Below are 24,150 nucleotides of genomic sequence, written 5' to 3'. Positions count from 1 at the left end.
ATTCAAGTAACTGAGTATTTGTGTGGAGGGGTGGGGGAGAGGCCACAAAAATTAGCACAGCAGAGGCTTCTGAATGCACAGCCACCGAGATGTCAGTCAGAGCAAAAGCAAAGGTGCTCTGGCGGCCAACACTGCATGACAGCCTCTACTGCATCCCTGCTTCTGTGGAGTACCAGCAATGTGCCACATGCCTGTGAGCACTGTCCGTGAAGAATGGCTCAGGTCTGAGACGGTTACATCACCAGTTGCACAGGTTTTACTGAAAATGCAGGGATCTGCTCTTAGTTTAACCATGGAAGACATTTTCTGACAGCCATTCCTCAGCATGGAAGTATGAAATCAGTGTATCACTGGATTGTGCTGTGCTGTGCTGTGCAGACAAACGAGCTCATTCCTTAGGATGTAACATTGCTTTCCTTTTTTGCAAGTAAAAGGTGTGCAGAGGGCTCTGTAGATCGCTTAGTGCCAGTCAGAGCACTGGTGTCTTATGGGCAACTCTGAACCCCAAAACTGGAGAAATCACATGAAGACGGTCCTCACACACAGTCAAATAAGCAAGCTATTCTATTAAACACAGATGCCAAGCTAATTGTAGTGAATGAAGCACGCCTTTAATCCCAGCACTGGGGAGGCAGAGGCAGGCAGGCAGGTCTCTGTGAGCTCAAAGTCAGCCTGGTCTACAGAGTGAGCTCCAGGACAGCCAGAGCCACATAGTGAGACCCCGTCAAAACCAGACAACAACAACAGAATCAATGCTACAGGTTCTCACAAGTTCCCAGCGCACCGAGAGGGACGTGCACTCGGGGCTGAGGCTTCCCCTGCCTCTCACTACTGTACCTTATGAACAGACGAAGCACTACAAGCAGAGCTGGGCCTGAGTCAGCTCCATCCCCGCCAGCGGCACCGCAGCACTCACCTTTCTAAAATATGATTGTTCTCGGCCAGCTCCTTAACCACGCCTTCCATCTCCTCCTTCAACTTCTTCATACTGGATGTATAAAGCAAAGACAGACGAGCAACTTTGGTCAACACCTTAGAATTATGCTCACACTGTTTTATTTTATAATCCAACTGCCCATGGAACAACAGTAGCACAGTAGTCATCAAGACAGAAAAGAGAAAAAAGGAAAAAAAAAAAAAAGGAAGACAGAAAAGAGACAGAAAGGAGAGCGGGTGGCACCGTTCTAACTGCCCAGGAAACATCTTACCCAAGAGTCATCTCCACTAAGGTGTTAGAGCTGGGGTAGATCGGGGCCATGGCGTGCTTGACCCCACCAGAGGCTGCGAGCATTTTCTGAGGCAGAGTTTCTTGTAACTACAATGTAAAGCAAGTGTGTCACCAGACAAGGCATACACTACCAATCAGGGACCAGCTTACTGCTTCAGGAAGGCCACGGGATTCAGATTCCCCAGGGAATGTGGGAAGCCCTGTGCTCTCTAGGGCTCATCTATAGCCCTAGCCCAGCTGTGAATTCCTGTTTCAAAACTGTCAATGGAAATACTGAAATCAGCAGTCTTTAAAACAATTTCCTTATAAACAATAAAAAGATGAATTATCAGTGTTTGTAATTGTCCAATGGGTGATGGCACAGCAGTGTGGTCACCTGCTGCCAAGCCTGCTGACCTGAGTGCCATCTTGGAGCTCACGTGGCAGAGGAGATAATCGCCCCCGAGAGCCATCCCCTGGCACACTTGTGCACACATGAGAGCCCGCATGTCCAGCATGTCTCAGAAGCACTGCCAGCAGCCCTCCCAGGGCAAAGTCTGTCCCCAAGCTCTTGAGGGCTGTACCTCATTAGTATAGTCTTGATACTTGGACACTTCCTCTTCGATATCAAAACACTGATTAGTTAGCGATAACAGCTGTTTCCTAAGATGAAGCATCTTTCTGAAAACCAATGAGAGTCTATTAACAAACAGCTTCCTGGAGACTCTCACCTAAAATACACAGTACTCTGTACGAACAGACAAGCGCCCATTCTTCCATGCACAGCTACGTACCTCATCCACTCTTCCGACTTATCTTTAAACGCTTCATACTTTCTAACACATTCTTCTGAAAAGTGGCTCATTGCTTTTGTTGCATGGTAATACAATTTTTGCCTGCAAATAAGAAATAACCAGAGGATTTTAATGTAACCTCACTATTTCTACCTCAAATTAAAAACATTTCAGATGTACAGAATTCATGGTTTTTGTGATTATTGTGGACTTGGAATATTCAGAAGCCAGAGCTGGAGCTAAGGGTGGGTGGCTGTGCACAGTGGGCCGTGGGCTCTGGCACTGGACTGGGCTCCTCTGGAGGAGGAGCAGCTCCTGACCATCTAGGGAGCCATCTCTCTAGCTCCCCCATTCCCCCCATCCTTATTGGCCGAGTTAGCTAAGGTGGTTGTGCGGGTCTCATAGGATTCCTCTCGCTGCCCCTGTAAGCACAGCAGAGGTGGAGACAGCGCGTGAGCACAAGTCATCCTCCTGTCTTAGTAACCCAAGGGACCAGAGGAGGAACTGGACAGAGTGCACCCAGAGCAGAAACCTCCCAGAGGCAGCGCTGCATCACATTGTTACTGCAATTAATCTCAAGAAGAAGCAAAGATATCAAAAAAAGTTTAGCAGGAAGAATCTTAACTCAGTCTGCATACTTATCAAATTTGTGGATCTGTTCTTCATTATAAGCTAGTCCTGAAAATGAGAAAAAGTATACTTTTGTTAGTGTAGAGTTGAACATCACATGTAATATTTTCTCCTTTGAGATTACTGATTTAAAAAGCCTAAGGGTTTGAAGTGCCTATAACAGGTCTGGGAACTACTAGCTACATATGGCCTGTTGATGCTTTAATTTGGTCAGTATAAAGTTATGATTTAAAAATAAAAATTAATTGTCAACACTTAAGTCAGGATATTTTTAATAAAGCTTGTATCTCGAGGTTTTTGTTTTTGTTTTTTTAATTAATCCTAGCACTCCAGAGGCAGAGGCAGAGGCAGGTGGATCTCTGCAAGTTCAAGATTAGTCTGGTGTACAGAGCAACCAGGACAACCAGGGCTACCAAAGAAACTCTGTCTCAAAAAACCAAACCCAACCAGCCAACGACCACCACCAGAAGGGCGGCCTGGGCAATGCCGGGGTGACAGGGCTGCTGACTTCAGTGTCCTCAGGCCAGCAGCAGCCATGCCTGTGTACCTGGGCCGCCACAAGATCTAGGGTTCATGACATGAAAAGGTTGGTTGGACAATAATGTAGTACGTTCAACCACGTGTAGCCGCACATGAAAGCACACACAGCGATGTCCCTGCAACACTAAGCTGACGCGGGAGACGACTGAAGCGCTATGTCACTTACTGCGTTCTGCTTTGTCTTTTTTGAACTGATAGTAAATCTCTGTGATGCAGTTCAACAGGACTTGCAGTTTTTCTACACTGTGTAAGGAAGAAAAACCCACGTAAATGACTGGAATGGACGCAACAAAGAGCAACTAGTAGTCACCATGGCTGCAGGCTGACACCTACTTCCTGTCCCTTGGATGTGTGCCTTCTTGCTGTGCCCAGGTATCAGCTAGCAGGCCCCCTGGAGACAGCCTGCTGTTGATGTCCTCAAGGCTGCTTTCTATTGTTCCCTGGGAACTGGAAAGCTAAACACAACAATGGGTTAGGTCAGGTCAGAACGAGACCATTAGATCCAAATGCCCAATAGAAGGTTCTCAGTCTCTGCTGGGCCCCTCATGAGACCACTCCTGCTGCTCAGGCACCACTCTGTGAGTGCTACAGGACATACATAAAACCTATCTATTACTGTTTTTGTTTGTTTGTTTGTGGTGGGGCTGGTGATGTGCTATTTTAAAATTAGAAATTAGAATTTCTATGCTAGGCATTAACTCAAGCAAATGAGCTATACCTCCTGCCCTTGTTTCTGACTTATGGGAAGCAACTTACAGCCCGTGAGGCATTCTGACACTGTCCATCCTACTGAGAAGTGCCGCCAGTCAGCCAGCCGCAGGCACTAAACGCCATAGCCTGTTACTCACCCTTGCCTCATCCTTTGGAAAACCACTGTTGCAGATCTAAAGCTATGGAAAGAACCACTAGACATCAGCAACACAGGAGAGATGCGCGCTCCCACTGAGTTCCCTGTTTGTGTGCAGCACGAGCAGGGCAGAGGGCAGCCTTGGGTGTCCCTCCCCTGTGCCCTGTCATGTTGAGAAATGTGGCTAGAACTCACCACATGGGCTAAGCAGCTGGCAGGGTTAGGGAGCTCCTTCTCTAGGCTGGGATTAAAAATGTGCACTGCACAGCGCACCCCGCACCGCACCGCACCACACCAGTTCCGGGAGACTGAGCTCAGGTCTTACCAACCACTCTATCTGACCCCTAGGTCTTACTTCCTTAATTAAAAAACATTTTAATCCCATTTTCTTCCTTATGTAGATGTGTGTGGGTATACACACACCACAGCATGTGTGTGGTGGTCAGATACTTTATGGAGTTGGTATTCTTTGGTCAGGAGGATTCTGGAAATCTACTCAGGTTATCAGGCTGGCAACAGTACCTTTATTCACACACTGTCTTGTGGGCGCTCCTTTACATTTTAATTTAATGTCTGTCCATTTTATGAATTCCTTAAATACTACAAAGAACAAATAAAGGCCTCACGATGGCTGGAGAGATGGCTCAGTGGTGAAAGAGCATATATCGCTCTTCCAGAGGTCCTAAGTTCAATTTCCAGCACCTGCATCAGGTGCTCACAACTGCCTGTAACTTCAGCTGCAGGGGATTCAAGGCATGGTCACCTGTGCACACACGTGCATTGCAACACACGTATACACATAATTTAAAAATAATGTAAGTCGTTTAAAAGGCCCTTATGCAGCCCATCTGGAGTCTCTGGGTAAACAGAGGAAGCCCAGGAGTAATAGTGTTCACAGTACATAACTGTGGGCACTTCTGCTCTAATGAGCGACCCATCAGACACCTCCCATTCTATATTCAGCACACTGTGTCCTTACTGCCTTTTCAGTTAAAGAAAAAATTCGCTGCCTGAGGATTCCAAAGCCTTTTCTTTTTAAGGCATCTGTTATTTCAGGATTTACAGTTGTTTCTAAGCAAGCGTAAGCACCTACATTTGAGCACATGGTAGAACCGTACGGTGAACACCCACAACAGCACTAAGGATTAAAGACAAAGCAAACCAAAAAAAAAAAAAAAAAAAAGATGCACATGTGTGTTGAAAATACAGAAAGCATTTAGAAATAGTACAAAGAACTGTATGGCTGAAATGGGGGGGCACATGTGTGTATGCTTGCATGTTTGTGTGTGTGTGGGTGTATAGAATAAGATATAATTATACATGCTATATATAACCAACTATATATATATATATATACACACACACACATATATAATAAAATAAGATACAATCCTATCAATATCCTCTAACAAAGGGAAAGGAGTCCCTTTTCTCCAGGGAGCTTTAGCGACACCGCTCAGGTTTCCACTGGCTCTCAGCAGCAGAGGAGCAGACCACGGCCTATAGCTGCCACAGCCCCCAGTACTCACTCTCAGCAGCTTGGTGTGTATGTCTGAAATCTCACCCAGCTCTGCGGCTTCCAGGTTGACCTTCATCAACTTCTCATACCTGTTTGAAAAAGACACCACCAGGAAACAGATGGATGAGGGCAGCAAATGCAGGTTTTATGAAGTGAACTTTATCATCATGATCATTTAATAAAAATGTACTCAAGGTCTATATGCTAAGAGAGCCTAAGATCTTCGCTGCCTTCCTGAAGAAGGAACTTCCTACACTGCTCCGCTGTCTGTGGTTTTTGGGTTAGGTGGCTGCAGGTGTAGGCTGATGAAGTCACACGCTATCACTCCTCGAAGTTGCCCCTGCCCTACGGATCCACACTGCATATGCACTCACTCCAGAGTCTGGTAGTGATCTTAGTCCTGGGATGACCTGCCAAGGAGCAGGAGGGTTTAGTCAGCATACATACTGTGGCACTGTCTGAACTTTTCTACAAGGAGGCTGGGGATGTGTACATTGAGATCAGCACAGCTGGACATCCACTATACACAGGCAGATTAGGATAAAATACACAGGGCAAGGGAATTTCAAATCACACTACTGCCAGGAGAATGGTGAAAATACAGCTTTCAGAATGTATGTACATCATTATAAATGAATATGTCACTTATACATACTGACTACATTTACTATATTTCCCTGCAGAATAAATAGTGGATTCTGAAAGGCCATTTAAATTATCATTGTTACAAAATACATTTAGAGAGAAGAACAGTAAGAATAAATTAAAGGTCACTGTTAAAATTCTGTAACTTTTTTTTTTTTACTTATTAATGTTGTGTGTGCATGCATGGAGCATGGGCTGTGGCAATGCTGAGGTCAGAGCAAACTGTGGTGATGCTATTCTCTTTCCAACATATGTGGGGTCTGGAGCCAGCACTAGGGTCACCGAGCTTGTGCAGTAAGCATCCTTACCCACTCACACATCTTACTGGCCCCAGAAGACATTGTTCTTGATATTCCAAAACTACTACCTGACCATTCTTTCCTGTTCAGCTCTGTCTCCCAGTACAGACAAGAGGCGGTCCCACCTCCACTGCCTCGTCACACAGAAAAGGTGGGGGAATGCCAACTAGATGACAGACTAACGCCTTATGTGAGACCTACAATTCTCCCTTGTGAGCCAGGGCTGCCCCAAGAACGCACTCCGCACGCTAAAGGCAGTTAGAACAGACACTCAGATGAGCAGTCACAGAGGTCCCGACAGACAGGGCGCTGGCTGCCACTCACACTTTCACAGTCTTCTCGATGTTCTTGATGCAGAAATCCAGTGTGATCACCACCCCTGTCTTCTTGTGGACGGTCTCGTTGTAGTCATCCTTAACTAGTTCACTGGAAAACAACGAGGGCCCCTTAGTCCACGGGCTGCCTAAGGGCAGCCATTGGTTATAATGAAATTCTATTTTAAACACGTCATAAATGTTAAATGCCAAACCACATTTTTTTAAGGTCTCATCAGAAGCATTATCTGTGCCAGGCAGTATTCTAGCCAGCTTGCTACCCTCTTGCAGTGGGCTTAATAAAAGAAAAAAATGTGTGACTCTTCCATATCTGGGGCATTTATACTTCATGGACTATCACTAGTAACTAGGTTATAGTTCGGAAACCCAAGGCATGAAAATTACAGTAAGGATCAAGCACTAACGTGCAACTTACAATAGCTGGGTGGCATTTATGTCATTAAGTTAATTTTGCTATTTATGGCGCATGTGGTCTCTGAAAGAAGACAACACAGTGAACCTATAATGAAAAGCCTTCAACTACAACAACATCAGCAAAAAAAGGCCCAAAGTCTGGTTTTTGTTTTTGTTTTTTTTACAGCCTATGAATTACTTTTAGAGAAATTAAAAATAAAAGATGAAGAGGACATCACATGTGGGCAATGAAGCCTAGCACACCAAGGGGTCCTTTAAAAGAAAACCTGACACAGTGGGCTACACGAGGAAGAAGCTTTTTAAAACTTAAACTATAATAAATAAACAAACAACAAACAAACCCGCTGAACCCACTGAGCAGTGAGAGGAAGAGCAGTTGCCGTTTGTACCGGCATATTTAATTCTTCTAGACACACGCCAAGTGCCAGCCTCAGCACCAAGCTACCCCGAGCACAAAGCTTTCTGCAGCAGCCTGTGAGCACATGAAAGCTGTTGCAGGCACAAGGCTGTGTGCTTTGTTCGACACAACACAGGAAGGAGCCCAGGCAGTAAGAGCAGCCGACAGAACAAAATGCCCAGTCCTAGCACCTAGGAGGTAGAGGCAGGAAGATCATGAACTTGAGACCAATCTGGGCTACACAGTAAGTCAGCAGCTCAAAACCAAGAGCCAGGAATAGGAATGTCCTGAGAATGTATGCATCTGTGTGAGAATGAACGGGTGTAAGCATATGTGGGCTGTCACATCAACGGCAGGGCACTGAGCCCAGGAAAGCATGCCCCAGTGCCTTCTGGCATCAAGGTCACACTGCATGTCTGCAGGATGCACAATTAATAAATGATGTGCACAGCCACAGCACAGCTCTTGAAGGAAAGATTGGGGGGGAGGTGAGGGAGAGGAGGGAAGAGAGGAGGGAAGGGAGAAGAGGGGGAGGTAAGAGGGGGACAGGGGGGACAGAGGCCAGTGTCTGTCTTCCAGTACTACCTCTCGTTTTTCAGAAGGGTCTTTCTCTGAGACCTCGGTCTTGCAAATTAGGCTGGCCGGCCAGAAAGGCTGAGTGACCCGTGTCTGCCTTCTCAGTGGTGGGTTATAAGCCTATGCCATTGTGCCCCCACTCCCCTTGTTAAAAAAAAAAAAGTACAGGTTCCAAGGATGAACTCAAATCTTCATCCTTGCGAGCACTTTACCATCTAAGCTGTGTCCCCAACTTAATACTTGTATTTCCTAAGGTAATTTTCAGGAGGAGAATACTTCATTAGATCAACCAGTTTTAGAATAACTATATTAAATGATCAGCAAAGTTTAGACTGCTGGTCAAGGTGAGTAGATCCTTGTAGGAATGAATGCGTCCAGGTCCATGGATGTCTGAAAATGTCTACATCTATGCAGACGAGGGGCATTAGTGATGGAAGGGCCGCAGGGCCGCAGGCATAGGAGTGAAAGCCACTGGGCACAGGACGTGTGAGGTGACAGAATGGTCTGATCTCAGTAGGGCTGGCTGCCCGTCACCTGTGCCACATTGTACATTTTAAATGGGTGAATTAGATAGTTATGAATTATAGCTCAATAGTTCTGTCAAAAAGGAGTGTGTGTGCAAAGGTAGGAAGTGGAGGAAGACTGTGGGCCTAATCCCTAGAACTGACCATCTTAGATTAGGTCCATGAAGATGTCTTCCAAGCACCTGTCAAGGTCTAAGAGGACCGCACGCTTCACAGAGCATGCGGGTTTACAATTCAGACGGTCTGTCCTGAATGTCTGTAGGTAACTGTAGGAAGTCAACAAAAATAATGCTGACTGTTCTGGAAAGTGAGGCAATCAAGTCAAGCCAGGGCCCTCCTGCTTGCAGCAGCGGAGGGCTGTGGGGCTGGGCCCTGGCTCACTGAGCCAGGGGAAGGACGCTTTTCAGATTGTCCTCTGTTACTTACATCAGCCACCGTACCCCCTTTCGCATTAATTCTTGATAGAGCAGCAGGGTACTGGCAGTTCTGCAGGCGTAGCACACAACCCCCGTCACTGCCTAGTGAGAGACAAAGTTAGGATTTGCTGCTGACAGCGGACAAGGTAAGAGAAACTTAAAACACTGCAGGCTTTTACATTTTCACCAGGAAAATAAACTCCCAATGTCTGACAGCTAGACAGATGTAGCTAAAATAAACATTTCAGCTATTAACATGTCTCAATGGAGAGCATTTCCTCTTATTGAGTTCAATAAAGGAAACTAGAATGTGAAACAACTTGGAATGGGTAATACTTGAAAACAATGTTTTCCTAAGTCACACACAGAGACACAGCACATTGATAATTCATCAAAACACTAACCTTGGCCATGCTGGCGTCCCCATCCAGATCATAGCGTGGATGTATTTTAGGTAGGGAAACTGAAATGTGAAGTACAAGACTTAGAATTAGAATTAATTCGGGGATAAATGATTGTATTCTTTATGTGGCAGGAAGACTAAATCACACGTGTGAGGCAATTCTCTCGGGTCCTCTGCACAGCTTTAGAGAAGAGAAGGCCAGGGAGATGCTGGGTGGCTGGGCCAGAACACTTGACGTGCAGTTGTGAGGCCCGAGCTCAGACCCAGCTCGCTCGTCCGTGTTTCTTTCTCTCTCTCTCTCTCTCTCTCTCTCTCTCTCTCATCCTCCCACTGATGGGAGGAGACTGGCAGATCTGCTGGCTAGCCTGCCTAGCTGAAAAAACGACAAGTCTAGGTATGTGAGAGACCTTGTCTCAAGGGGACAGGCAGAGAGGACAGAGCTAAGCCCTCCTCTGGCCTTCTGCCATTCGGTATACACCCACACACACACACACAATCACCCCCATATCAGCTCACTCCCTAAGCAGTCATTAAGTGTTCACGCGCACACATGCTATAGCACAATGTAGGAGACCGGGACAACTTTCTGAAGCTGGCGCTCTCCTTCCACCTTCACAGGGTGCTGGGATTGACCTCAGGCACCAGGCTTCCGTGACAAGCACCTTTACCTACTGAGCCGTCTTGCCAGCCTCATTTTCTTATTATATTTAATAAAATGAAATCCATACTTGTCTTTCAAACCAACTTTAATATTTAAGTCTCAAATGGTTGTAAAACTCTGGTTAAACAAATTTCAAATAATTTCAAAGACACAGATCTACTTTTTTCTTAACTGTTATAAGAATGGCAGACCATCCTATGCATACTAATTAGAATACATATGGTTGAAAGTTATGACGGGAATATTAGTTTGGGAGTTATCAAAACACTAAAAGAAGTTACAGTAAAACACAACAAACCATCACTTCACAAAACAAAATACTAAAGTAAAATTGAAGATTATGAGGCATTTCAATTTTATAATCTTTATAAACTAACTTATGTAATTTCAACATTTTAGAAAGCTTTACATTCAAATCAATGTCAGCTACATAGAAAACGTCAGTTTTACAATGACAGACGTTTGCCTTTTCTAGATCATTTAAAATGTGACAAAAAGACAGCTTACTTTTTTCATATCTCAGTCCTATGGAATTGAGTTGTTCCCGGCTTGTGACAAAGATAGGATTTTCCTCTGTGGTTTTAGGGAAATGCTGGGCTAGTCTTCCAAGCTCTAGGACCAAGCGTCGTCCTTCGTAGATAAGTTCTTGATTTGAAGAAACAATCTTGGTTTGTTTATAGACCAGTTCATGGAACACAGCAGTGCTGTGAGGGACATTCAAGAAGGAATGACAGAGTGCAGGGGTAGAGTTAGCCAGCGCCGCTCACCTGAACGTGATTCTAAGAACATTTCTCACACTGCCTTGTTAATAAGGACACCAAAATGTGCCAGCATGGGAATCCATATAACCCAAGCCCATCTTTATGTAGACGACCAAGTGGCTTACACATACAAAGAGCCAAGAAAGGGGCTTGAAACACAACTACTAGACTGTTTTAAAAGTACCCTGAGAAATTAGAGTATTCTCAAAGTTAACTTTTAGAAGAAAAGGTAGACTCCCCTGAATAGGTGCGCAGAAGCAAAGACAGCGCTGATGAGGGGTGCGGCTCTACTTAAGCTGCTTTTGCACGGCCTCAGGCCTGGACGGCTACCTTCAGCTCAAGGCCTGTGCAGCATGTAACAATGGCAGCAACTGACTCGGCTATAAAGACCCAAAACGTGACGAAAATAATCTAATGTTATGTTAGAATTGCTGAACTTATATTTTGTTTATCTTGTACTGGATCTAATTATTACATTACTAATATCTAAGCATTTTCTCTAAACTATGTTATTTTTCTTTTCTGTTCAGTTTTTGTTGTAGTCAGGGTCTCCTGCATGCTAAGAAGACACTCTTCTCAGAGCTAGCTATACCTTAAACCCCTTTTTATGAATTTCAAAACAAAATAACTTTTTTAAAATTTATTTTTCTTGTATGTGTATGGGTATTTTCCCTACATGTGTGTCTGTGCACCATATGCCTGTCTGATACACCGGCAGAGGCCATCAAACCCCCTGGGTTCAGTTACAGACAAGGTGAGCTGCTGCCGTGTGTGCAGAGAATCACACTGGGCTTTTCTTAGAGCTCCTGATCTCTGAGCTGACTCTCCAGCCTTCTGTCCAGGAATTTTATGAGACATCAAAACTGTTATTTAAATTCTGTCGAACAGACTAAGGCACAAAGAATGAATCTGATTCTTCTTTTCTCTCTGTCTCTTTCTTCCCACCCCCTTTCTGGAGTGTTGTTTTCTTTCTTTCTTTCTTTCTTTCTTTCTTTCTTTCTTTCTTTCTTTCTTTCTTTCTTTCTTTCATTCTTTTTGTTTGTTTGTTTGTTTGTTTTCTGAGACGGGGTTTCTCTGTATAGTCCTGGCTGTCCTGGAACTCACTCTGTAGACCAGGCTGGCCTTGAACTCAGAAATCCACCTGCCTCTGCCTCCCGAGTGCTGGGATTAAAGGCGTGTGCCACCACCGCCCAGCCTGTATTGTGCAGTTTTAAGAGAACGCTGGCAGGTGCCTGGCCCCTCCGCTCATTTCCCTCAGGGATAGCACCTTGCCAATAGTAAACTGTCACCACTAAATATATTTACTTTGATACAATCCTCAAACCCTTTCCCTGGATTTCCCTGCAGATGCACCCTTAGTCATACTCAGCCTTATTACATGAGAGCTAAGAAAAATCCCATAGTATGTTTTCATTTATGCAAAACAAATGGTGAATATTTCTTCAATATCCCTAAAGTGTTTTATGCTAACTATACAAATAAGACTAAACTAGATTTAGAATTCCACTATATTTACGACTTAGGCCATACCTTCAATAAAACAACTCCTTTTTATCAATACATGGCACTTGAAATAAGTCATAGAATCAGCTCCATCAAACTTGCAGTTTCAGTACGAAGTAACTTATGCATTTAAGAAAATTAATCCTTTTTGTTTCCAGTAAGGATCAGGACTTTACTGAGTACTTGAACTTAGTTTTCCTAATGAGGCATGCTATTTGTCAAGCTAAGGCATTCTTATCTATCTGTTTTCCTGGTTTAGGAGATGTTTATTACATTATGCAAGCATAGATTACTACATTACACAAACACAGACAGGACAAGAACGCAGAGCCACTTACGTGTTATAGCTATGAATGTAAATCTTCAGCGCTGTCATCTGTTGTAGCGAGAAGACATGGATCACCATTCGGTGAAGCACATCACTAGTCTCTGCAAAGAACTGGTCAAAACCCCAGCACTTCTCCTGATCAGCTTCAAGTATGTTTGCAAGAACCGGGGTAAGCAGTGCCTGAAGACCCCTAAACAGTATAAAAATTACTGAGAGAGAGTGTCATTGTGTGACAAGCACATCTACAAAGGAAACACAAACCAAAGCACTCGTGCGGTGGTGTGAGTAGGAACAGCCCCCACAGCTGAGAGATTTGAAGGCTTGGTCACCATGGACCGGCGTTATGAGAGGGTTGGAAGGTGTTGCTTGGTCTTTCTCTCCCTGCAACTGTAAGGAAGTCCCCAACACCAAATGCTTCCTTTTATAAGTATTGCCTTGGTCATGGTAGCTCTTCACAGCAATAAAACACTGACTAAGACAAATTGCTATTATTTTTATAGCCTGTATATCCTTTATCTTTTAGCTTTAGATTCTTTCAAAGATGTTGGGGTATTTGTACATATGAAATTATCAGGAGATTGGATCCAAGTCCAAATGCATAATTTGTTTCACATATTCATAATACACATGGCTTGAAGGATTTCAGTCTTTTCAGTGAGTCCACATTCTGGTTGTACATGTGGGGATGTGTGGAATTTTCCGTTTATGGTATCATGACTCTGCAGCATTTCTGATGCCAACTTCCCAGAAGGCTCGGCTCCTCCCTGTGGCTGGCTATCCAGCCTTGAGTGGCACACAGGACAGAGGATGGCTAACTTGTTCTTTTCTTTCTTGGGTCATTACACTCTGATCAGTAGTTTTCACTATTCACTTGACTTAAAATTCTACTATTTAACACAAACAAAATTCACAAAAGCACCTTTGAAATCTAGCAGTTTTGATGAAAGACTTCTATGCTAAAAGCAGTGGTGGATGAAGTTTCTAGACTACGCTGTGTCTGCAGCTCAGCTTGCGACCACTGCCTCAGTGATACAGTAGTTAACTAGCACAGACCCCTGCCTAAGCCTGTTACATTCTACCAGGTTCCCTGAGGTCCCTAAGGGTAACATTTCCTAATTCAAATATAACACAAATCAACAAAGCACTGTAGCTGTAAAGTTCTGCTCTCCAACATAACACATGTCTTGTGGCAAATCTAGTTACATGAGTTTACTTCAGAAAATGTTTCCTAAAAAAGAAAAATAAAACTTAGGATTGTGTCGTCATTACTTTTTTCTTCCCTTGAGGGAGGGTAGGAGGGAGATTGAGACAGGGTCTCATTCTGTACTTTAGGCTATCCTGAAACCCATTAGGTAGCCCAGGCTGGCCTTAAACCCATGGTGATCTTCCTGCCTCTGCCTCCCAAATGCTGGGGTTACAGGCATGAACTACCACCTGGCTTTTTAGTTTGCTTTTTGAGTCAGGGTCTCTATGCAGCTCTGGCTATCCTAGAACTGCACACCACAGGCTAGCCTTGAACTCGTGGTGCTCCTTCTGCTTCTGCTTCCTGAGTGCGGAGATTACAGGTGTGTTACCACCATGCCCTGCTACTTTTAATTTGCTATTAATCAATTCTTTCTTTGTGATTATCTGGCAATATAATTCTTAGAGCTCTGGTCTTGAACTCAGAGAGATCCTCCTACTTCTGCCTCCCATGGAATTAAAAATTCAAGCCGCTGTGCAGGGCCTAGAAATGCTTATTTTGTATTCTTTGAATAAAACAAATTTTTTTTTTAAAGTAAGGAGAATATTAAACTTGGTAATGCTTATTTTTTCTAAGTCCAATTTTTAAAACTTATGTCGATATGAAAGTCATCAGTTCGATTCCTCCATTGGGAAGAACAATCTGAAGACCACATGCCCTGTGTCCTCAGCGTGTTTACATTGTGCCAGTGCACACTATCCCATGGTTCAACTTAATTAAAATAAAGCTACACTAGAAAGCCAGCAGTGATGCCCACGCCTGTCACTCCACCAAGTGGCAGGCAGAGTCAGGAGAATTATCAGTCTGGGTTACATAGTGAGTTCAAGGCTAGACTGGACTACACAGCAAGACCCTGCCTCAAAAAAACAAAACTGACAGAAACAACAAATAAAGCCAGTCCTGGAAATATGTTTAGATATTTGCATGTGTTTATGATTTTTAGGACACAAAAAGTTTAACCACAAGGTGCCAAAGGTCACGAGTTAGGTACAGCGCACTTACTGAGAAAGACTACAAGAGAGAGGCATGTCTCCACTCCAGTCAATCGGTCCGTTTTCTGCTTTCTGTACTCCAGAGATTGCACCAGAGGGCTTCCCAGTGATTATCTTATACCTTAAGAGGAACAACAGCAGAATAAGGTAAGGCAGGGCAATCAATACAGCACGGCCTATAAACAGGCTGCAAGTTCCCCTCACTTGCACCTGCGATCATCTACTACAGCCCTTTGTGACCGACGGCTGCAGCATCCATGAGACAATCAGTGCTCTGACTGAGGTGGGACAGTAGTGTGCGAATACTAACTGTACGCCAGCTGGTTTTCATTTGGGAGCCCAATGTGTCTGATGTTCACAACAAAATTATTTTTCCGTCTGCAAAAATGGGGCAAACATAAAAAACGTTATGCCTCTGAGTCTGTCTAGACTATAAAAAGCACCTCATCCAGTCAAGCAGACTACAGGCTACTGCAAAATGAGCCATCAAGTTATTTATTTTTTTAAAGAAGTGGAAGCTAAAACTATACATAGCGCAGGATCAGAAAAATCCTCCACATAGACAAAAAGCACACACAGATGCTCTAAGACTGTCCACACTGGTGAGTGTGGTGTAGAACGGATGGGCAGAAGCCAGGCTGGCCAGGACCTCAGGCCTCGGGGTCTCAGACTGTGTCTTCCCACGAGAATACCTGCACCTGCACGAACCCCTTCGGCACCAGTCAGCAGAGTCTGGCATCAGCCGAGGCCAGGGTTTCTTTCTGTCTGATCATTTTTAGTTCATCAGCTAAACAAACGTGCTCTGAGCAAACCAGAGACAACCAGAAACCCAACTGCTGCAGACTGCTGCTTCTCCATGGAGGCAGGTGGCTGTAGTTTCTGCCTCACGAGATGTTTTAAAATAAAGAAACTGAGGTGGGAAGGAAGGTGTGCTCATCCCAGCAGGATCCAGTTACAGAGGAATCAACGGAGATGTGGGGCTACCGCCCAGACACAAGTGAGAATGAGTGATAGCATTGCTGTGCTGGGCAAATCCTTCAGGTTTATCCCTACTGGCTTCTCATGTGAACCTTAATCCGTGCTGATGGGATGCACACTGTGAGCTCACATGCTGAGCAACGAGTTTGGAGGGAGAGGGGTGCAGCACCACCCTCCAGGACGGTTAGACAGCCACTGATAACGACACCACACCACGAACATCTACCATCAGTCCTTGCACAGAGGTGACTGTACAAATAAAGACATCCCACTAACGTATGCACAGATTGATCACAGAGTCATGAGGTGGCTTGTGTGTGAGTCACATTTCCTTTCTTACAAGCAACACACGCTCTCATCCATTTCTAGAGCAGTGTAAGTTGTCAGTGCTTTAAAATATATCTATGAGAACAGAAGTGCCTGCCTGTCTGGTACAGCTTATATCTAATGAGGAAACAAAGGGGGGCTTGGCCTTTACTAAGGAGGAGGTTTAATAAAAAGGGCACAGTTGTAAAGCAAGCTCAGGCTGACACTGCATCATCTTAGTGCCATCAGTCTATGTTCAGACACAGTGTTTCACTAGCTCACATGCAAATGTTCAAGCTTTAGGAAAAGCCAATGTACCACATGAACTTGTTTCATCTGCTTCCTCAAATAATGTTAAAGGAGAAATGTGTTTCCTCCTTATTTTCAGAGATGACAGAAAAGGCTCTGTTTTACAGTTGTGATTATTTTAAATCACATGCCCTGGGGAAGGTGGGTATGGTGGGAAGGCACACAATCCCACACTCAGGAGGCTGGGGCACAACTGCTCTGTCAGTTTCTTTTAAAATAAAATGAAGCACAGTGTGCTGGCTGGCTTTGGTCACCGTGACACAAACCTAGACATATCTGGGAGGAGGAGATCTTAGTAGAGAAAATACCTCCCCGAAAGACGACTACAGGAAAACCTGTAAGGCACTGTCTTAATTAATAACTAACAAGGGAGGGCCTAGCCCACTGGGGTGGTGTCAACCCTAGGCAGGTGGTCCTGAATGGTTAAGAAAGCAGGCTGAGCAGGCCAGGAGGAGCAAGCCAGGAAGCAGCACCTACCATGGCCTCTGCCTCAGCTCCTGCCTCCCCGCTCCTGCCCTGACTTCCCTGAGCAAGCTGGAAGACAAAATAAACCCTTTCCTCTCCAAGCTGCCTTTGGTCACAGTGTTTGATCACAACAGCAGAAATCCTAACACACAGTGTTCAGATGAATCACACAAGAAATTTCACTCCACAAGTCTATCTTTTCCTTGATTTGTTTACTATTTAAGACTTTGTGCACGGATCATTTCTCCGACAGTATGGCAGCATATAAATGCATACAATGCCATAGGGCTGTGGAGATGGCTCAGCAGTTAAGAGCAGCACTGCCTCATCTTGCAGACTTGGGTTCAGTTCCCAGCACCACCACAACAGTTCACAAGCACCTTTGACTTCAGTTTCAGGCAATCTTTCAGCTTCTTCAGGCACCAGGTACACAGACACACATGCAGGAAAACATTTATATACATAAATTATACTCACAAAATAAAAATTTAAAGTGTATACTATACTACACTACTGAAATGCTTTATCTCTGGATAGAACCTGCAACAAAGAAAAAAATTACATCCAAAACGCCATTTTTAAAAAGCTCAGTCTGTTCAGTGGAAGGGAAGAACTCCCTTGGTCCTGCTCTCCTCAGAAACATACTGTCATTTTGTGTGCGTTTCAGATGCTGGGGAGACAGTGGCAAGCACAACAGGGGAACAGGAAATGGACCGTTTTGAAGTAGAGGTCAGAAGATAGGATATGCGCGATGACAAACCCAAGACTGGATAGTGTTTATACTTGGTCTGGAAATCTATGCCAACACTCTTAGAAGGCTGCATTCTCAGTAAACCCCAGGAGGCATAAAGTATTAGAAAAAGCCAATTTTTGCAGGAGGCTACGGCCCCTCCCCTGGGCTACCCGAAGCCGCACCTTAAAGATGGCACCTGTTGGCTATGGAGCTTGTGGTAAACAAGTCCATATTTGGTGGTGATATGTTCCCGCTCTTCTGGTTGGCTGAGGCCGCGCGCCTGGTGAGGTGACGTGGCCTGCCGCGATGCGATTGGAGTGGATATGAGAGTATAAAAGGGCTTGTAGCCCGGGGCTCGGGGGAGATGAAGAGGGAAATGAAGATTGTTCAAGGTTCCTGAAAAAAATGCTGAGAGAAGAACTGGTGGTTGCGTCTTTCTTGCTGGTCAAGAGGGGACGCGACAAATTTTCATCCATTTCATTTCCTCAAATATCTGGATAAACAAGATAGTATATACATCAGAAATCACGTCTAACTTCAGACTCAGAGGTGCTTACATTACTTCTTTGTTCCTCCGGGGCCCCTCGAAGGGTCGAAACGGCAGCGACCCCGTGGCTGCATGGTAGAATGTCACTCCAACACTCCACAGATCAACGGTAGCCCCATACTTCTTCTGATGGTCCTTTCTTAGCACTGCCCTTTCATACATGTCAGGATGCTAAAGAGAAAAGCATGAGCTGATGACTTATGTGTATAAAAAATTAGTATTCAACAATGCTACAAGTCCTAGCATGTTTTCCTAGTAACTTCACTCTTCCATTCTCAAAAGACTAATTTGGGCTGGGGAGATGGCTCAGTGGATAAAGGTGCCAGTAAGCAAGTCTGGCGACCTCTGAGTTCAATTTCTGGGACCTATATGGTGAAAGGAGAGCGGTGACTGCCACGAGCTATCCTGACTCCTACAGGGGTGCCGGAGGACCAGCATCTCCCCAATACATATATGTAATAAGAATGTAAGCTCATGAACTCTAGATAGCCCCCACCCTCCTTTGTAGCATTGACCTAATTTGTTGCATCCCATCCAAGCAGACTCCCCTCTTCACTGCACTGAGCCCAAACGTGCCTTTCCCGGCCAAATGCTTCTCAAGTCTTTGGGTGCCTCTTCTTCTAATACAGACAGACCCATGGCACTGGGGCTGAGGAGACGGCTCAGTGCTTATGACCACTGGCTGCTCTCCCAAAAGACCCAGGTTGAATTCCCAGCACCCGCATGGCTGTTCACAAATGTCTGAAACTTGAGTTCCAGGGGCTCATGACACTTTTACATAGACATGCAGGCAGGTAAAACATCAATGCACATAAAATAAAAATAAGCAAAACAAATCCATTGATTTAGTATAAACTTTAAAACATTCAAGAATTTTTACTGCTGGCTTTATTGTAGATTTGTTTTGCTTCTGCCTCTCAAGTGCTGGGATCAAAGCCCTGAGTCACCACAACTGGGACAACCTCTGAGACTGCCCAATAGAAAGAGACAGTATAGTTAGAAATCAATTCCTAAGTTCCTTATTACACACCATATCCATCGGGACAGAAAACAGAACCTGTCATAAAAATTATGTAATACCTTATAGGCTTATGACCTGTAACTCCACATATAATGTGCCTACCTGGTTATTAAAATGAAACCACCCATAGCGTGTGGCTTACCAAATACTCTTCTGTGCCATACAGAGACACAAACTGCTCGTCATCCTCCAGCTCTCGAGCAGCGCCGAAATCTGTGAGTTTGTACACAGACTGGCCGTCCTCCCCTATGACGCGCATGATGTTGCCTGGCTTGATATCACGGTGCACTATCCCGTTCTCTCGGAGATGATTCATCCCGCCCACTTCAGCAATACATACAAGACAAAGGGCATCTCATTGTAGGCCTCCCAAACTCATGGACAGGACACATTCAAATTCAAACTCAACTTTCTGTACAAGTTGGCTTGAAGTCCTTCTAAGAAACAGATTCGTCCCTCTGTACAAATACTCACACTCCTCAGGCATAAGTGTGTAACAATCTTATGTTTCAAACACAAGGAGTTTTAGTAAGAATTATGGCCCACACTGGGCAGTGGTGGCGCATGCCTTTAATCCCAGCACATGGGAGGCAGAGGCAGGCGGATTTCTGAGTTCGAGACCAGCCTGGTCTACAGAGTGAGTTCCAGGACAGCCAGGACTACACAGAGAAACCCTGTCTCGAAAAACCAAAAAAAGAAAAAAAAGAAAAAAGAATTATGGCCCTCAAAAGTGTGCTGTCTTTGATAATTATTGGGTGATTATAACACAGAGTCTTGTCTTGAGGCCAGGACCTCCTGATCTACTTTTGTGACAGACAGATCTCACAGACGTCCATCTTTTACCAGTTTTACACTTCCTTGTTGTTTTCGAGACAACAGCCCTGGCTGTCTTGGAACTCAAATGTAGACCAGGCTGACCTTGAACTCACGAAGATCCGCCTGCCTCTGCCTCTGGAATGCTGGGGTTAAAGCTGAGTGCCACTGTGCCCAGCTCTTGTTTTACACATCCTTTACTTTGGGGAAAAAAAGTGTCACAAGAAACAAACTGGCTTCAACATATGAAACAGTAAATAATGAGTAGCAAAAGGGGCACACAGTGTGATCTATCAATAAAGATGTGTTTCCTATGATAGCCCTGCTCAGTCTATGTCGTTCTCTCAAGGGCAAATGCACTGGCACCGCTGCAGCTGAGCGGTGGAGTCGATGGGCAGGGCATCAGCTGAGATTGCAGGCGCACACCACCATTTTCGCCTCCTTAAACATTGGACTCATTTCTGTCTGAGAAGGTATTATTTTACTTGTCTTTTAAAAATAGTAGGTTTACTCACACACACACACACACACACACACACACACACACACCCCTTGCCATTCATTTTAAGAAGTGTACCATTCAATAATTTTTAATAGAGCTGTACAACTGTCACTACTAACAGCACAGCACTGTTCTCACACTACCTGGTCTAGCCGTACAGCCGCTAGTAGGCACTGTCAGACTCTGCAGGCATTCGCCCGCTTTTTGCCTCTGGGCTGACTGTACTTCATGTGGCTGGGACTATGATACTCTGATCTTTTGTCTCCTGCTTCTTCCATTTTCTATCCTTTTAAGACTCACCCTCACTTTAGCACGTGCCAAGATTCCATTTTTTAACTTTTCAATTAAGGGATGTATTTATGTTTTTTTTTTTTTGGTTTTTCGAGACAGTGGTTCTCTGTGTAGCCCTGGCTGTCCTGGAACTCACTCTGTAGACCAGGCTGGCCTCGAACTCAGAAATCCGCCTGCCTCTGCCTCCCGAGTGCTGGGATTAAAGGTGTGCGCCACCACGCCTGGCTGTATTTATGTTTTGTATGTATGTGTGGTTAGTTCTTGCCCGCTTGACACAAACTAGAGTCAAGTGGGAAGCGGGAGCCTCAGGCGGTACAGGCCTCCCTCAGACTGACCTTTAACTGTGACTGTGATATCTCGATTACTGAGTGATGTGGAGGGCCTAGTCCCCTGTGGGCAGTGCTGCCCTGGGAGCTATAGGAAAGTGATTGAAAACGGTCTGAGAGAGGGATCAGGGGTGGTCCTCCCCAGTCTGCACTGGTTCCTGCTGGCTTCCCTCACTGAGGCCTGTAGCCAAGCCTACCCTTCCCTCTCCAGTACTTTTGGTCATGGTGTTTAACACAGCAACAAAAGCCAAACTACAACACTCTGCCTCTAGCTCCCAAGTGTTGGAAATATGGGCTTGCTTTACCTCACGTGGCTGCATTTCTTCCATGAATGAGTAATATTCCATTATATGGACATAAAATATCTTCATCTATTTGTCAGTTGATATTTGGGCTGTCCTGGTTTTATTTTATTTTTTGGCTATTTTGAATAGTGCTTCAATGGACAGATATGTAAAATTTTATGTGGATGTGTTTTAATTTTGGGGGTGTGCCTGTCAGGATTGCCACAGCATAGTTATTTTATATTTAGTCTTCTGGAACTGTTGAGCTGTGTTCTAAAGGGTTGTGTTACTGTACAACCCCACAGCGACACACGGCAGAGTCACTTCTCCAGCCCTGCCAGCGCTCGCTTGTTCTTTTGATCTGTCCCTCTTCTCCTTAGAACTGCCTTAGCGATCGATGATGATGAGCACTGTTTAATACACTCGTCCAATAGCCGTCTGTCCTTATGATTTTTGACAAATGTCTGGTCGAACCCTTTGACAAACTCTAGAACTGTCCTTTGGACGTGTGTCTGGACAACACACATTACGTGTAATCTGTAAACACTTTCTGGGCTCTCTATTCAGTTACCATCTCAAATAAGTTGTGGTTTTAAAATTATTATTTATTTTATGTATGTGTATGAATGAATATCTGTACACTAAATGCTTTGTGCCTGTGGAGGCCATTAAAGACCACTGGCTTCTGGGATTGAAATATGGATGGTGATGAGCTGCACTGTGGGTGCTGGGAATTCAAAGTGTGGGTCCTCTGGAAGAGCAGCCAGTGCTTTCTACTGCTTAGCCCTGCCCTAGCCCTGAAGTAAGTTTTTAATGCTGCTAAAGTCCAATTTACCAAATCTTTCTTTTAGGCACTTGTGCTTTTAGTGTGGTTTCTAAGAAAACATTGAATAAAAGCTTTTTGTTTTTAATGTAGGAAATTATTTTTTTCATTCTGTATCTTTAAATAATACATGTGAACCCATATGCAAACACACATATATAAAATCATATAAACATACCCACATCTCGTAAAACAATTAGAAATTCTGATTCTGGAAGTCCATAGGCATTGGACGGCTCCTCTAAAACAGTGTATAAACTCCCACAGGGACAAAATTCCATAATAAGCACTTTGTGTCTTGTTGTTGTCTGGAAAAGAAAAAGGTCACTAATTGAGACTCAACAGGAAATCCGACAAGACCAAAGCTGTCTCCAGGCAGGATCTGCCCACCTGACCTCACTCAAGTGCAGGACACGCTACAGTGACACAGTTACTATGAACCTGTCCACTGGGACTGAGAAAGTGCTATAGTTGTAGAATAATGACTTCCAGACTTCCAGGAAATAAAGTGGGGGGTGGGGTGGAGGTGGGGGCTGGAGATAGTTCAGCAGTTATGAGCCCTGGCTGCTCTTCCAGAGGACCTGAGCTCAGGTGCCAGCACTACATGGGGTGGCTCACACAACCCCAACACCACACAGGGTGGCTCGCACAAGCCCAGCACCACATGGGGTGGCTCACACAAGCCCAGCTTCAGGGCTCCATCACTGTCTTGTTCTCCCTAGGCCCTAGAACACATGTGAGTATACACATACAAATAAAACATTAATCCTCATATATAGATAGATCATGTCACTTATAAAGTTCAGTCTGCGTGGAAACTAACCTCAACCATAAGATCATGGTGGTAGTGTTAATTTTTTTTTTTTTTTTTTGCACAACAACATACATAGGACAACTCTCCTTCTTACAATAAATACTTTTACTTCAAGAAATGGAGTCCTAGCCTTAAAACACAACAAGTGAGCGGGAGAGGTGGCTCAGTGGTTAGGAGCCTGTGCTGCTCACCCAGAGGGTCGAGGGGAGCGAGCATCACTTGTGTCTGGCAGCTCTCAACTGCCTGCAATGTCCCCTACAGAGGACCCGATGCCCTCTCCTGGCTTGCAAGGACACCTGCACCAGTCAGTACACAAACACGTATACACACATAACTCAAAATGAAACCAAACTTGAGGAAAATATAAAAAAAGAAGCAAGACTAGATGGCAGAACAGTTCAAAGGTCTGATACGTTCATTCCATCTCAGCGAAGCACCACCAGGCCTGGCTCCATGGGGTCACTGGCCGCTGCACAGCACTGGGGTCACTGGCCGCTGTACCGCACTGGGGTAACGGGCCGCTGTACCGCACTGGAGTAACTGGCCGCTATACACCACTGGGGTAACTGGCCAGTGCACACCCTACTTACTCAGCTTTTCAAGCGGTCCTTACTATGAGGGAACCAATTCACATTTTAATAATAAACTCTAATTCTTACTTGATCAGCCCTAGGAAAAACCATCAAGATAAGGTTACCAGGGTAAGGAGGATACAGGAGTTTAAGAGAAGATATTTACTGAATAGCCACGCCTGACAGCAAGATCTCTACTTCGTTATTTCTAGAATATTTTTTCTTTTTTCTTTTTTTAAAGATTTATTTATTATATGTAAGTACACTGTAGCTGTCTTCAGACACTCCAGAAGAGGGAGTCAGATCTTGTTATGGATGGTTATGAGCCACCA

The 24,150-nt window shown here is 44.6% G+C and overlaps 1 protein-coding gene across 2 annotated transcripts in view; it reads right to left on the bottom strand.

The window, feature by feature from the left end:
- Positions 1-24,150, bottom strand: part of Tbk1 (TANK binding kinase 1) — a 35,708-nt gene that overhangs the window by 4,007 nt on the left and 7,551 nt on the right. For both annotated transcript variants that reach the window (XM_021204412.2, XM_029542403.1), the window contains exons 4-20: positions 22,611-22,740; positions 19,536-19,717; positions 18,383-18,543; positions 15,045-15,155; positions 12,810-12,989; positions 10,715-10,911; positions 9,548-9,606; positions 9,154-9,245; positions 6,806-6,907; positions 5,548-5,626; positions 3,505-3,626; positions 3,338-3,414; positions 2,640-2,679; positions 2,002-2,103; positions 1,792-1,888; positions 1,209-1,315; positions 917-988 (exon numbers count right to left, since the gene is read on the bottom strand). In XM_021204412.2, coding sequence (XP_021060071.1) covers positions 917-988; positions 1,209-1,315; positions 1,792-1,888; positions 2,002-2,103; positions 2,640-2,679; positions 3,338-3,414; positions 3,505-3,626; positions 5,548-5,626; positions 6,806-6,907; positions 9,154-9,245; positions 9,548-9,606; positions 10,715-10,911; positions 12,810-12,989; positions 15,045-15,155; positions 18,383-18,543; positions 19,536-19,717; positions 22,611-22,740 — 1,910 coding nt within the window. The remainder of the gene's footprint in view (positions 1-916; positions 989-1,208; positions 1,316-1,791; positions 1,889-2,001; positions 2,104-2,639; positions 2,680-3,337; positions 3,415-3,504; positions 3,627-5,547; positions 5,627-6,805; positions 6,908-9,153; positions 9,246-9,547; positions 9,607-10,714; positions 10,912-12,809; positions 12,990-15,044; positions 15,156-18,382; positions 18,544-19,535; positions 19,718-22,610; positions 22,741-24,150) is intronic.

The sequence above is a fragment of the Mus pahari genome, chromosome 9, assembly GCF_900095145.1.
Source record: "Mus pahari chromosome 9, PAHARI_EIJ_v1.1, whole genome shotgun sequence".
Taxonomy (NCBI): domain Eukaryota; kingdom Metazoa; phylum Chordata; class Mammalia; order Rodentia; family Muridae; genus Mus; species Mus pahari.
This window is presented reverse-complemented; position numbering and strand designations above follow the sequence as displayed.